The 16,553-nt window shown below is 44.5% G+C and overlaps 1 protein-coding gene across 1 annotated transcript in view; it reads right to left on the bottom strand.

Annotated features, from left to right (window-relative positions):
- MAP3K9 (mitogen-activated protein kinase kinase kinase 9) overlaps positions 1–16,553 on the bottom strand; it is a 71,964-nt gene that overhangs the window by 31,507 nt on the left and 23,904 nt on the right. Inside the window, exon 2 of the mRNA XM_040412221.1 lies at positions 12,565–12,978. Within this exon, the coding sequence (XP_040268155.1) occupies positions 12,565–12,978 (414 nt within the window). The remainder of the gene's footprint in view (positions 1–12,564; positions 12,979–16,553) is intronic.

Here is a 16,553-nt window from a genome sequence, read left to right as displayed (position 1 = left end):
AGGCAGGAGGGTGTCAGCAGCGCAGCAGACGACACCACATGCGGCCTAGCCACCCTTACCCGCTGCAACTAATGACCGTACGATCTGCAGTAAAATTATGTGGTCGTGGACAACTACAGGCGGGTGTGGCCCGCTCTCCGTCACTGGAAATTGCCATTTGCTTACCGTCACCTGACTTTCCTGGAAAATCCTCAATGTATTGACAACAAAATCTGCTGGTTAAGGGTGCATTCACACGAGCATATTTTTGGGTCTGCATCCGTTCCGCAATTTTGCGGAATGGGTGCGGACTTATTCATTTCAGTGATGCGGACAGCACACAGTGTGTAGTTCCGATCCGCGGCCCCGCAAAAAAAGAAAGAGAAAGTCCTATTCTGGTCAAGAATAGGCATTTCTGTGATAGGGCCGGCTACATTCACACGGCCGGGATCCGCAATTTGCGGACTGCAAAACATATACGGTCGTGTAAATGTATACAACATCCACATCAGGTACTGGAATCCGCAGCATGTGAATGAAAAAATAAGAAGAACGAGGGAGTTTCCAAACTGCATACAGAGAGGTAAGGAGCTTGAAGTTTGAATCAGTGTCTGAACCACATCTGCGTGTCCGCAAAAAAAAAATCATCTGTGTGCTGTCCACATCCGTGTGCCCGCTCTGCAAATTATACAACATGTCCTATTCTTGTCCGTATTGCAGACAAGAACAGGAATGCAGAATACACACAGAAGTTGTCCGTATTATCTGTGGTTGGCGCGCCACTACTTGCAGTAGAGAGCACAGCGTATATTACTGTTAACAGTCACATAAAACTGTGATTTTGTGTGTATCTGATTGGCATTTTTGCAGGGGCGTTGCCTTTACACCTAGAGGCTCTGCTCTCTCTGCCAGCAGTTGCAGAGAGGGCAGAGCCTCTAGGTGTAATGGCAACGCCCCCATTGCTCCTAGAGGCTCATTTGCATATATTAAAACAACATTTTTCTCAGCAATGCGGGCACATATGAACACGGGACCAACACAGATGTCTTCAGCTGCCAAGCGCACATGTAACAGGTCAGCCAGTTTCATAGGTACAAAGGCTTTGCTGGGAAAAAAAGGAGCAGTAGGCTAACATTATTAAAAATTAATCTCCACTCCCTAAAAAATAAAAATAAAGTACTCATAATGTTCTCTTAAATGGGTACTGTGATTTCACCAAAGTTAGCATAAATCAACAGTACCAGTGATTATAAGAATATACAGTATATTATATCAGAGAAAAATGCCTCTTTCTCCCTCTAGCAGCCCATTTCTCTTTTCTCATCACCATACACTTCTATGGGCAGCATGTAATCTTATTCTTCAGGGAGCTCAGTCTGACTCATCTCTCTAGGCAGTTTTAGCAAAGAATGTTAGATCAGGAGGGGGGAGAAAGAGGGATTTTTTCGTGATAAGATATATTAAGATTTCTGTGTTTACCTGTCCTATTCATTTGTGCAAATTTTAAAAACACAGTGGCCACCTGACATGTACGCCAGATTTCAGGCCTTTGAACATGCCGTCAGCTCAAGAGGTAAGCTGACGTCATAACTGGCGGGTACCTGCTGTCTTAGACACACATTTAACCCATAAGATTCTGCGGTCATTGTGACCCAGGCATCTGTGCGATCATTTAGAGCAGGCATGCTCAACCTGCGGCCCTCCAGCTGTTGTAAAACTACAACTCCCACAATGCCCTGCTGTAGGCTGATACCTGTAGCCTGTTCGGGCATGCTGGGAGTTATAGTTTTGCAACAGCTGGAGGGCCGCAGGTTGAGCATGCCTCATTTAGAGGGAGGGGTCTGCCCCCATCACAACATAGTAGCAGTTCTGCTACCATGGCGGTCTCAAGCTTTCTGACGTGTGCAAACAAATACCATTAACAGACTGGTGAAATATGTTCTCGTTGAGCTCCTCAGCTGTACGTATTCCATGCTCTCAGGGGTATAACCTCACTGCTGATATATAGACTTTTGGAGGAATAAGTCCCCCATTCCTGCTGTTTCTCTGTGTAGACAAGTATTTGCTGCTCCAGGACATTCTCCTCCCAAGTCTCCTAACCTTCTGTAATGATGAGGTCAGACCGTAACTGAGAAGAATTACCGTAGATCCTATGAAGTGCTGTGTTTTATGACCGATGGCAGGGCCCTGCTACGACTCTCTGGTGTACCTTTAACTGAACTTAATTAAAAACCTGTCAATAAGCTGTTGCTTGTGTTTAATGGAGAAGAGGTCAGACCCAGTAGATGGAAGGATCCTACATGCAGGTCTACAAAACTGGTCTGCACAGGAGCTATAAATTACAGGTTCCCCCTTAGTCCTTACACTAAGGGGCCTTTTACAAGGGCAGCTAACCTGCTCCTAATGAACAACAATTAATGATATAGCAAGTCAATCAGCGCTCACTTACTCCCACTTCTATGGGGACCGTGCTTGGTGGTGGCCAGACCAAAGTCCTCCAGCCACCACTGAGCGGGGCTCCATTCCCGATATAGGTGCAGGTCCCAGCAGTGGGGCTCGCACCTATAAGACAAAGGGGGCATATCCTAGCGATATGCCCCCATTGTCTGAGATGAGACAACCCCTTCAAGATGAATGGGTCCGCATCTAATCAGCCAAATGCGGACCAAAACTACGTCCATGTCTATGAGCCCCTAATATGCAGTCCAAACATTCAGTGTGGATTGCCTCTTCTTAAGTTCACAAAAAGTTTTTTTTAAGTTTTTAGGGAAACCTTCAGAAAAGTGCTGATACAGAAAACATGCAGTAAGAGAAAAGTGAATAAATGTATTAGTTTTTAGTTATGTGTAATAGATGGGTACTAACCCATACCGCCTCTGGCCCATGGGTTGCCACCCAGGCCTCTCAGATTTCTGCCTATCTAGTTCTCACAGGCTGCATTCTGGAAAAGCTGGATGTAAAGGATGCTAAGGGCTATTCATCTGAGATATCATTTTTGGTGTTTGTTTTTGGATTAAACGAGTTTTCAAAATTCACACAAAATGACTGTGGAAATTCCAAAAAGAAGGGTCAGCCAGACTGTTATAAACCGATATGAATGAAGCGGGGACAACGTCCGGGGCCAAGTCACATGAATCATCTTCCTTTCAACACTGGAGAGGAAATTGTGACTTTAATACACAGATAATGTAGTAAGCCGTGTGTGGACTGGTTCACGCCGAGTTTCTGGAGGAGGTCTGGAGGCTGATATTTCTGCAGGTTTTTCAGCTAAAGCCAGAAGTGGATCCAGTGGGAAGAAGTACAAGTCTTTCCTTTATACAATGGTCCCTCAAAATACAATAGTAATTGCTTCCAAGACAACCATTGTATGTTGAAACCATTCTAACCCGAGTCCATAACTCTATGCAAAACTGGTCATTGGTTCAAAAGCCCCAAAACATCATCTCAAGGTAATAGAAAATGAAGATCTAAGGAAAATAAGCCGAAAACCAAGACGGATAAAGCAAGTCCTTACATATAACAGTCAGGAGTAGATGTTGGAAGCTGTAAATTACTGTCTATGATGAGGACAGGAGCTGCTTTAGGGTCCTGTATAGCACATAGGGCACCAGAAAAGTCACCTGGAGCCGCCCTCACCTGACATTCAAAGGAGCAGCTCCTTCTGGCACAGACAGGGGGCAGTACAGGACATGTAATACCGCTCTGTACTGTAGAGAGGGACTACTAGACAACCAATACAGGGGTTTTACCAGAAAAATGGCCATGTCGACTGGCTGGATCTGAGGCATTCTATGTTGAGTCTAGTTTCAACTAATGGCTCAGGAAAGACCACTGCAAGTTGAAAATATTGTATCCTGAGGGACTACTGTATTCCGATCCACTTCTGGCTTTGGCTAAAAAACCTGCCGAAAAATCTCCTCAAAAAAAAAAAAAAAAAAAACTGTGTGAGCCTACCTTTGTTTTTTTTTACAGAGCGAGCAGTGATCAGGAACGGAGAAGATCCCCATCAATTGCCCACTCGTTCGCTGTATTTATATGCAGCAATCATCTCCTCATGGGGATCAATGCTTGTTTCTACGATCATTCATTCCCATACAGTCAACATGACAATTCTAAATGCTGCACAAAAGATGCAGTCACAAGACAAAAAAGTTTCCGATATTTTCTTAAGCTGATATATGCCTCCTGCAAGCTAAGAACCCCTGAGAAGGTAAAAAACGAGGGCATCACCGTTCTGTCATCCAGACAATCTTCCATAGCAGGTTAAGAAATAAAGGCTGAGCCGTGATTGGCTGTTTCAAGCACGAGACATACGAGTTTAACCCTTTCTCTCCCAGGGCCGTTTGGAGATTTTGCACCTCTGGCAACCAGAACAAATTTTCGCAGTTTTGACAAATAAAACCTAAATTATAGACCAATCTCTCTGATACCGCGCACTACCTTCCCCGAATGAGACATGATCCCCTGCTGAAAGATACCTGCAGTAGTACAATCAGTTTCTATTCCAAATTACCTTACCGATGGTTTCTTTCTGTCTCTCTCGTGTGGGACTCGCGCTGTAACGGGTCTGGTATCTAGGCTATGGATTTAGTTTATTCAGAATTGCAACTCGCGCTCTCAAGGAGCAACTAGTGACGTCACTATGCAACTACAGATGGTTGCGAGTGCCAAACTTCTTTCCAACGCGTTTTGAACAGTGCGGAACGGAATGCATTTTGGAGCGCTCCGTTCAGTTCAGTCCACATTGACAATGAATAGGGACAAAACTGAAGAGTTTTTTTCCCCCGGTATTGAGCCCCTATGACGGATCTCAATACCGGAAAACTAAAACGCTAGTGTGAAAGTAGCCTAAGAAGATCGTCAGTAAATATTGGGATATTTTAAAGGAGGATAAAATAGTTGGAGAATTTATTCCTACTGTACCGAGATTTGTCTACCGAAAGGCAAAAAACATAGGAAATATGGTGGCATCCACGAGTAGATGCATGGCCACAAATAATAAGAACGTGAAACATCACAAGGAGGGAGGTCGATTGAAAGGATTCTATCCATGTTAGGCCTCTTTCACACTTGCGTTGTTGGGATCCGGCATGCACTTCCGTTGCCGGAGGTGCCTGCCGGATCCGTAACAACGCAAGTGTACTGAAAGCATTTGAAGACGGAACCGTCTTCCAAATGCTTTCAGTGTTACTATGGCACCCAGGACGCTATTAAAGTCCTGGTTGCCATAGTAGGAGCGGGGAGCGGGGGAGCGGTATACTTACAGTCCGTGCGGCTCCCGGGGCGCTCCAGAATGACGTCAGAGCGCCCCATGCGCATGGATGACGTGATCCATGTGATCACATGATCCATGCGCTTGGGGCGCCCTGACGTCACTCTGGAGCGCCCGGGGAGCCGCACGGACGGTAAGTACACTGCTCCCCCGCTCCCCACTACACTTTACCATGGCTGCCAGGACTTTAGCGTCCCGGCAGCCATGGTAACTATTCAGAAAAAGCTAAACGTCGGGTCCGGCAATGCGCCGAAACGACGTTTAGCTTAAGGCCGGATCCGGATCAATGCCTTTCAATGGGCATTGATCCCGGATCCGGCCTTGCGGCAAGTCTTCAGGATTTTTGGCCGGAGCAAAAAGCGCAGCATGCTGCGGTATTTTCTACGGCCAAAAAACGTTCCGTACCGGAACTGAAGACATCCTGATGCATCCTGAACGGATTACTCTCCATTCAGAATGCATTAGGATAATCCTGATCAGGATTCTTCCGGCATAGAGCCCCGACGACGGAACTCTATGCCGGAAGACAAGAACGCAAGTGTGAAAGAGCCCTAAACAATGTGCAGGTTGTAAAAAGTTGCAAAATAATAAAAATACAGATTCAAATAGAAAACGGGGAGGGATGATATAAGCAGAAGATTAGGGAATATGTCCCACGTCACAGCTGGGAGTGATATACGCAGTAACATGCCCCTGTGGTAAGATTTACATCGGCCGCACAAAAAGACAATGAAGGAGGTTTGAAGGGCATCCATTGTCACGACATTATAAGGAGAAACATGAAGGACATTTTTCAGGCTCAACTTTTTGTGGGATAGAAGTGGTGAAGAAAGATAAAAGGGAGGCGACTGTATCAAAAATATGTCTAGATCAGAAACAAAATGGATCTTCAATATGAACACTTTGGCACGTGTTGGTTTAAATGCTGAAACAGAACTGTTTGCGTTTGAATAGTAATGTGGAGTGATAAAAATGTAGTGAAAGTGGTAGAAGTTCTTGTCACCAAGGGCAACGCAATACAAGGGGTTAAAACAGAGTTATTAAGAGAGAGTGTATATAAGTAAGGTATCTAGGAGCACCAGCTAGTGCCCCTGATGAAGGACAGCGCACTGTCCAAAACGCGTTGGAAAGAAGTTTGGCACTCGCAGCCATCTGTAGTTGCATAGTGACGTCACTAGTTGCTCCTTGAGAGCGCGAGGTGCAATTCTGAACAAACGGAGTCGCGCCACCAGCCTGGAGCGCAATCCATAGCCTAGATAGCAGACCCGTTACAGCGCGAGTCCCACACTGCATTTAGAGAAAAAGACAGAAAGAAACCATCGGTAAGGTAATTTGGAATAGAAAAACCGATTGTACTACTGCAGGTATCTTTCAGCAGGGGATCATGTCTTATTCGGGGAAGGTAGTGCGCGGTATCAGAGAGATTGGTCTATAATTTACGCGTTGTGTACAGCAGCCAAACACAGAGGAGCGGGGCACAAGCGCCAGTGGAATATCCAGCTCAATTGAAAACCTAAATTACAAACTAAAAAAAAAAAAAAAAAGAAGAAAAAAAAAATGCTAATTATATAACTATACCCATATATTTTCTGAGAGTAGACACCCAGCACATTGTCAAAAACACAACTCAGGACTTTATACACACAGACACCTTCATGCAACTTTGCATCAAAATGTAATTTTCCATATTAAAAAAAATGCATAAAAGTTGATATTCGTGAGTAAAAGTGTAACCTAAGCAGAAAGTTACCGTATATGCACCACGCCTCCTAAAAATAAAAAAAGTTTAACATGCAGAGTTCATACATACCACCAGACCTAAATTTACATGTACATTATCTTCATAAAATCACCAGAACCGGAAAGACCAAAAATATGGTTTTAAGAAATTTTAAGTAATAACCTACAAAATACTGGGATCACAGTCCTTGAAAGTAAGTAAACCCCCAAACCCTATATATTTTCTGAAAGCAGACAACCTGGCGATTACATTTGTCTTCACAGATTGTTGATAAAAGAGTACACTTTCACGTAACTGTGACAAATTATTTTTAAAAAAATGCATTAAAAACAACATTTGGACCTAAAACACATCCAAGCAGATGTTTACACATAAAACAATGTAAATGTAATGAATTAAAGTGTGCAAATCTCATACATACCACAAGCGTATACATCAGCAAGAGCTGAACAGAGGCCGGGTAGTATATCATCCACATGTGTAAACTGTACATGGCAAATCACTTCTAAAGTTACCAAAATCTACATTTTCTGAGAGCACAAAACATACGGTGTATAAACATATCACCTATTAGTTAAAGGGGTTCTCTGAAAATTAAGAAAAGTAAAATAATGTATTTTTCGCCCTATAAGACACACTGGCCCATAAGACGCACCTAGGTTTTAGAGGAGGACAATAATAAAAAAAATTTTTTTCATTAGACCTCAGATCAGATTAGCAATCAGACCCCCAATATTAATCAGACCTCAGGTCACAACCCCAATCAGATCCCCAATGTTAATAAGACCTCAGCTCAGACCCCAATGTGAATGATCCCCAATCAAACCTCAGATCAGAGCCCAATATAAAGAAGACCCCCAATCAGACCTCAGATGAGACCCCCATACCTCATATAAGCCCCCAGCCATATGTGAGCAGCCCCCAGCCATATGTGAGCAGCCCCCAGCCATATGTGAGCAGCCCCCAGCCATATGTGAGCAGCCCCCAGCCTCAGATCACAAAGTAAAAAAAACACTTACCTCTCTCGCTCTGGACGCCGCTGCTCCACTCCTCCAGTGTTCTTCTTCCTCTTGCTGTCAGCTGTGTTGTGAAACGGCACGCACAGCGTGAGGTCACAGAGCGCCCTCGCGCTGTGCTCAGCCACTGCACAACCGACAGCTGAGGACCAGGAAGCAGTGAGTACAGAGCCTTCACCGCTTCCCGGTCCTCCAGTACAAATGAGCGCTTCCATAGTAGAAGCGCTCATTAGTATTAACCCCATAAGACGCGGAGGGAGTGCGTCTTATGGGGCGAAAAATATGGTACTTAAATATTACTTCATTATAAATATATTACCAAATACCTTTCATTAGTTATAATGGCTCGTTTTGTCCAGGGAGCAATGATTAGGAAAAATAAAATGGCCGTCATCCTACTATTCCACACAAAACCTGTCCTAATTAAGCCTCATTCACACGTCAGTGTTTCACAAACGTGTGCTGTACGTGTTCTCCACGGACAGCACACGTCCCTATTCATTTTAATGTGTGTATTCACACATCAGTGTTTTAGCATGGTCCGTTTTTGTAGCACGGATGCATTCTCTATTTTGTCCGTGTTCACGGATCCATCACGCCCATTATAGTCTATGGGTCCGTGAAAACCACAGATGCCATCCGTGTTGCATCCGTGTTTCACGATCATTAATAAGAGATTCTTTAAAAAAAAAATTCAGCTGTGCATGGTCAGTGAAACACGGATGCAACACGGACAGCAAAAAAAGGACACACAGACCCAACACGGATCCTTCACAGACAGCTTCACGTATGCATCACTGACCACCAGCTCATGGATTTGAGCACGGACGCCGTCGTTTGCATGAGGCCTTACACATGAGGACAAGTTAAAGAGTTGCACCATCTTCCTCTCTTACTTGTCAGGGATTATGATCCTGAATACAGCTGATAAGATCTTCAGATGAATCTCTGTAGGAACGGAGTTCATGAGGAGACATGAAGTACAGAGAGGAGGTGGGGGATGTGGCTGATGAGCAGCAGCACTTGTTGCAGTCTCCATTACCACAGTCTGTCCTGTCCGTCCTCTCTGTACTTCATGTCTCCTCATGAACTCCATTTCTACAGAGATTCAGCTGAAGATCTTATCAGTTGTATTCAGGAATATAACCCCCGACAAGCAGAGCACAGAGGAGGATGAGGCAGCTCAGTATTGTGAAGTAGCTTGTCCTGTGTGATTAGGACAGATTTTGTGTGTACTGATAGGACGGCGGCCATTTTATTTCTCCTCATGATTGCTCCCTAGACAAAAAGAACCATTATAGCTAATGAAATGTATTTGGGATTATATTTATACTAAAGTAATATTTAAGTATTTTCATTTTCTTAATTTCCGGAGAACCCCTTTAATACACACAGCCTCATTCCTGCAACTTTGCAAAAAATGATTAGCAAAAATTGGACAAAAATTCAATTTGTGACTAAAATTATAGCAGAGTACTTATACAAATAAAATACAGCCTGCAAAAAAAAAAAAAAAAAAGAGTAAGATGTGAGGAGTTCATACACACCACACGACTACATTAGGCTACTTTCACACTAGTGTTAATATTTTCTAGTATTGATTTCTGTGATAGGGTCTCAATAGCAGGAAAAAAACGCTTCCGTTTTGTCCCTATTCATTGTCAATGGGGACAAACAAAGCGTAACTGAACGGAGTGCTCCAAAATGCATTCCGTTCCGTTCTCATACCGGAGAGCAAACCGCAGCATGCTGTTGTTTGCTTTCCGTCATGGGATGCGGAGCAAAACGGATCAGTCATGACCCACAATGCAAGTCAATGGGGAAGGATCCGTTTTCTCTGAGACAATTTGACACAATAGAAAACGGATCCGTCCTCCATTGACTTTCAACGGAGTTCATGACGAATCCGTCTTTGCTATGGTAAAGATAATACAACCGGATCCGTTCATAACAGATGCAGATGGCTGTATTATCAGTAACGGAAGGGTTTTTGCGGAACCCTGCCGGATCCAGCAAAAACGCTGGTGTGAAAGTAGTCTTACATGCTGCATGTGTTACTGTGAATTATGCAATATACAATTTACATCTCCATAAACGAACCGTAATGCACTTCATCCCTGGCCCCCACGCTCCTCCTCGGCCTGCTGTCACCTGGCACGTCTCCGGATGTGTAACAGCTAGAGATTCACGCCATAACTTATTTTAAACCTTAAAGGGGTTATCCTTAATTTTTATTGGTCCCCCTTGATGTTAACAGTGAAAATGTTTAAATTATTATCTACCGGGCCCCTGCGCTCCCCGCTGTAATTCCTGGATCACAAGATGAACATTCAGCACATGATCCTATCCCGGTTATGAATGCGAGTTGTACCAAATACGGACGACACACAAGGGCAAAAGACTGACACACGGACTAAAGAACTAATCCTTCATGGTCAAAACACTGAAGGATTTTTTCAGGGATATCAAATGGTTAAGGAAACGTGAAATGTGAATGAGGCCTGCATGGCATTTTGGGATAATTAAATTTTTATTTTTTACAAAACTGGTGGGCCCGTAGCAACCTATCAGATTCCACTTTCATTTAATTTTTCAGAGCGCCTTTGGAAAATGAAAGGTGGAATCTGATTGGTTGCTATGGGCAACTAAGCCAGTTCTACTTTACACCAATTTTAATAAATCTCCCCCACTGTCTTTGCTGATTTTTGAGGAAAAGCCAGAAGTCGATCCAGGAGGAAGTAGCAGCGTAACTCGCTGGCTTTGATAAAAGAAAAATTAAAAAAAGCCTGGAAAATTGTGTTTTTCCCCCAAAAATAAATGCCATGTGTATAACCATCCAAACAGAAGTTTCAGGTTTTGTGTAACCAAAGCTAAAACACTATGAAGAATCCCTATAATGACCCCCCCAATGCCGGGGCCCCTCGTATACATTAGACTTACCTGCTTCCCGGCACCCACGTAGCTCTGGGCCCCTGCACGGCAGAGGCTGCATCTCCCAGTCGCACAAATCAAAACATCCGGCAACGGGGGGAGCAGCCAATAGCAGGCTGAGATCAGGGGGAGCCTCCCGAGCGTCACCTGCGATGATGGCTCGTCCTCGTTGCGGCGGTAGTGCAGGGAACCGGAGGGATGCAGGTGCCGGGGAGCAGGTAAGTAATATGAGGGGCCCAGGCATAGGGGGGGTGTAATTATAGGGGCTGGATAACCCATTTAAGGGTCCGGCAAAAGGGCATCAGGAAGTCACGTGACAAAAACGGCTACAGCTACATGGCGACACGTGCCCTCGACTTCTAGTTGCAATCATGCAACTTTATTGTAATGATAGTCAATGGTGTCACAATGTGACATGCTGCAACTGTCGCAAAACATCCATGCAAGTCGGCGTTTTTGTGACTGTCGCAGCATGTCGCATCACAAAAAAAGTTGCGCGACTTTTCTGGGACACGAAGCTGCGTAGCCGGACTCTTAGGCTAGGTCTACATGACGACATTTGTCGCGCGACATTTTGTTGCACCAATGTCGCACGAAATTTTTATAATGGCAGTCTATGGTGTCGCACTGCAACATGCTGCGAATGCAACGCAACAGTCGCAAAAAATCCATTCGAGATGGATTTTTCTGCAACTGTCGCGTCGCAGTATGTTGCAGTGCGACACCATAGACTGCCATTATAAAAATTTAGTGCGACATTGGTGCAACCAAATGTCGTCATGTAGACCTAGCCTTAGCTGACCTAGCCTTGCTGTAATAGTGTCCCGCTGACACAGCTGCAGGATTCCTTGTAAGGGCGCCTTCACACGTGGCTGATTTTCTTGCAGAAAATTCCGAGACTGAAAATCAGATCCTGAATGGAGCTTGTAGAAATCCATGTGCTCGCCACCCCAATCAAATGAATGGAACGGACTTTCAGCCGTGGAAAAGAGGCACCTGAGTAACACATTTTCAGGACAGATTTTCTGCATCTGAATCTAGGTTTCCATTCACTGAGAGCAAGCAGAGAGAACAAGAAAAAAAAGATCATACCAATCTGTGACTACAGCCTTACTTTTTTCCACCTTGTGGTAGTTGAATTGTACATCTAACCCAGTAGAAGGGCTCATGCCCATGGTTGTAGCCGTTTCTGCGGTCAGCAAACTGGATCCGCAAAACATGGAAACGGACCGAGAGCCTGAGGCCATTTTTTTTTATTATTTACTCCTTCAGAAATGTCCTATCTTTGTCCTCAGAACGAACAAGAATAGGACATGTTTGATTTTCTTACGGGGCCACAGAACAGACATACGGATGCGGACAGCACACGGTGTGCTGTTCACATCATCTGCGGCCCCACTGAGATGAAGGAGTCCGCACCCGATCCACAAAACATACGGATCAGAATCAGATGCGGACTGAAAATGCAGCCGTGTGAATGAGCCCTAAGTCTACAAATTAAAAGCAGCCCCAAAAGAGCGGTGGGTAACACACAGGTGAGCTACTCAACTCTGCAATCCACAGTACAGACCAGCGGTTCCGCCATCACGTGGCATTAGTGAACACCCAACCCGTATCGCACTTACTGTTGCTTGACTTCAGATCACGATGGATGACGGGGACAATGGCCTCATCGTGCAGGTAGTTCATCCCTCGGGCGATCTGTACAGCCCAGTTGACAAGTATATCAGGAGGAATCGTCTTCCCGGACAGCACCCGATTCAATGATCCGCCTCGCGCAAACTCCATGACCAAACACAAGTTGGGCTCCTTTAAGCAGACACCCCTCAAGGCAATGATGTTGGGGTGATTGAGCATTGCAAACAGCTTGGCCTCCTGACGGACATTCTCAATAGTCTGGCTGATGTCTTCGTCAGGGTCATGGCGCGCCGCTTTGACCGCCACCTCCTCGTCTATCCAAATGGCACGGTACACTTTCCCAAAGCCTCCGATCCCAATAATTTCTTCGAGGAACAGCTCATTAAAGTCTATTTCTTGTACTGTGGAAACGCAAGAAAAAGAGGAAAATGCATTAAAATATAGAACGCATAGTGTGCCCTAAAACAGTACCAGCTAAGTAGATGCGATTTTTTAAATCTAATGTACACGGTGCAGACATGTGTCAAGTAGAGATTGGATTTTGTAGTCTGAGGTATGCCATAAAAAGGGCCAGATCTGGGCCAAAACCGTGTCAAAATCCGCAAGTAACACAAAAAGCAATGAAATCTACACGAAAATCCACATAAACTACACTGCTGTGTGTGTATCCGGAAGCGGGCGATACAGAACTCCTCAAAGTTTTGGAATGGAAAAAACTGACGTTTTCCGCTCAGTTTTCCAAAAATCTGTTACGATAAAGAAAGAACATGTGACGAGTTTTCCTGAATGGTCAGTGAAAAAAAAACTGACATTGGGGTCATTTCTTAACATTTTTACACCAGTTTTTGGCGTCCAAGTGACAAAACTTTGTCGGATAGGACTTTTTCCTGACATTTCCGCCACTTAGGAGTGGCGGGGGCCGGGCTATTGGCCATGATAAATTTATTAAAACTTATGCCTGGAAGTCGACGTTAAATGTTGGCGAAAAACTTATCAAGTCAGGGGGTGGGGTAGTTTTAATAATAGGCGCACGGACTGCTGGAGGAGTGACTAACTTAGGCGGGAGGGGAATCAGCAGGGCTCCATGTCCGATTGTTCTGGGTACCCAGCACACTTCTCCAACTCCACAAGTGAAAGAGCTCAAATACTCTGACCAGTTAGGACCCTGGGTCCACGGTGCGGAACGGACATAGGGATGCGGAAAGCGCAAGGATGATCCGGGTGCTTTTTGCATCCGTAGGTCCGTTACGCAAAAAAAAAAGAAACATGTCCTATACTTGTGCGCAAAATGCCAACCGCTGACCCCTTGATGAATGGGCCTGCAGAAAACGCAGATGCAACAAGGACAGCATCAGCATTTTGAGGATCCACGATTTGCAGACCGCAAAATGGATACAGACGTCTGCAACAGAAAAAAAAAAAAAAAAAAGTACACGGTTTGGTGTGGCAGTGGCATAAACACAGGATCCACCAGACATCCAGGAGAGGATTACGAGAAGCCAGAGACGCAGATATGATCCTGGCAGGTGGACGTCAGCAGAACATGTCGAAATCCTGTATAAGCCTCACAAGGAAGCCGGGCTCCGCCGCTCACGTCTACTGTAGACGCAATAGCTGAGATTCCGGAGTAGGAAAACAATTAGTCCGTTTTATGCAATGTAAAGCGCAGATTTCAGAAATGCAGAGCGCGTTTCAGCCACAAAACATCTGGCATGGTTTCCAATTTGCTGCCAATCTGCGCGGTCTCCAGCGCGCTGGCGCAGTATTGTGCAGCGTCCTCCAGATTTTATCCTGACAGCATAGATGATTAATGGCAGATCCATAGTAACACATTTTATATGTACTACTACTAGTCTATGAAAATGGTGATTTTAATAGAATATATAATATTCATACGCCACTATTTTCCAAACCACGGTTTCTCTAGAATACGGTGTATTAGTGTTGAGCGAATCCAAGCCAAATGAACTGACTTCGATCCGAATTTCAGGAAAAATTTGATTCGCCGCAAAGCCGAATTTCCTCGCACTTCGTGGTAACGAATCTTTGTTTCCTGAAATGGCGGCAAAAAGATAAAATGAATAAAAATACATACCTCATCCATTTGCACACAAAAAGCCCATTGCGGCCATCTTGATTGCAGAAACCGTGCGAAATCTCGCGTGAGGTCACGTATGACGCCGGCGCGCTGTGCCTTATCAGTGATGACGTCACCACACCCACCCAGTATGATGATTTCATTGTGCGAGATTTTACGCTGTTTCTTCAATCAAGATGGCCTCTACGTGAGCAAATGGATAAGGGGAGTGTTCTTTTTTTTTGGTCTTGCTTTGAGGACAAGAATAGGCATGGTTACAAAATGGGGCCCACAAAAAGTGCGGGATGCATACAGTACGCATCTGTATTTTGCAGATCCGTGATTTGCCAAGTGCAATATACATACAGTCATGTGAATGACCCCCTTAGAGGGAGACAGAATTTTACCAGAATTGTGGAGCAATTGAGCTGCGTGATGGCACATCTTAAAGGGCTTCTGTCACCCCACTAAAGTCATATTTTTCTTTTGGCTACTAAAATTCCTTATACTGCGATATATATTAATATATAATGCTCTTACTCATTTTCGTTTTGTAGTTCCTTCAAAAAACGGACTTTTATAATATGTAAATTACCTCTCTACCAGCATATAGGGCGGTTACTTGCTGGTAGCAGCCGCATCCTCCTTTCCTAAAGACGCCCCCTCCTCATGTTGATTGACAGGGCCAGCAAACGCGTTTGTCCTCTGGCTGGCCCTGTCTGCGTTTTAAATCTCGCGCCTTCGCCGTACCGGTCTTCAGTCGGCGCAGGTGCACTGATAGGAGGACGCTCGCTCAGCCCCTCCTTCCTCAGTGCGCCTGCGCCGGGTGTAGATGTGACGTCATCGGGGCAGGCGCAGACTGAAGACAGATACGGCGCAGGCGCAAAATTTTGAACGCAGACAGGGCCAGTCAGAGGACGAGCGCGTTCGCTGGCCCTGTCAATTAACATGAGGAGGGGGCGTCATTATGAAAGGAGGATGCGGCTGCTACCAGCAAGTAGCCGCCCTACTTGCTGGTAGAGAGGTAATTTACATATTATAAAAGTCCGTTTTTTGAAGAAACTACAGAACCAAAATCAGTAAGAGCATTATATATTAATATATATCGCAGTATAAGGAATTTTAGTAGCCAAAAAAAAAAAAAGGGTTTAGTGGGGTGACAGAAGCCCTTTAAATCCTGCCGGTTTCCCACAAAGTCATGCCCTCTGGCTAGGCGAAGATAATTTCTCTAAACCGCGCCACAGTTTGGCACAATGTAAATATGTAAAATGTGAAGCACTGATTCCATAAATGACCCCCTCGGTGCGGATGAAAGCGGGTTTAGACAGTGCAAGAATGACTTCTGATCAGAGATGAGTAAAACGATTCTAAAATTCTGCTCAAATTTTACCAAAATTTCTGATCCAGATTCTACCGAATTTGAATTTTGTGTGATTCTATTTGGGAGAATCAAGGAGAGGAGAGGTAAGAGACTTTTCCAGGCAGAGAACTTTAAATATAGATACAAGTTATTTGGAGCCAAAATGCATTAGCAATTTGGCAGAAACTAAATTTTGAGCAATTTGCTGATTTCTACTTGTGATGAATCGTGAACATGCAAAAACATGGATAGCTCAGATAAGACATCTCATGTTCTCCACACCCCTGTGCATCAGGCATTACTCACCAACAGGTTATACAAAAAATACTATCACCGGTGCCCGGGCAGTTTATACTGGAGGCCATTTTCACGCAGCAAAATACGCATATTTTGGCATGAAAAACACCTGTTTTGTGCAATATAATACTCTTCAAAAATACTTGAACCCAGCTTCCCATCATTTATAATACACCTATAGTTCACAAGGTGTGTATTTTTAGACCACTATTTTTATACATGCCTCAAGAAGTGGCATGTCA

Source organism: Bufo bufo, chromosome 11, assembly GCF_905171765.1.
Source record: "Bufo bufo chromosome 11, aBufBuf1.1, whole genome shotgun sequence".
Taxonomy (NCBI): domain Eukaryota; kingdom Metazoa; phylum Chordata; class Amphibia; order Anura; family Bufonidae; genus Bufo; species Bufo bufo.
Note: the sequence above shows the minus strand (reverse complement) of the source record. Positions and strands in the feature narration are given on the sequence as shown.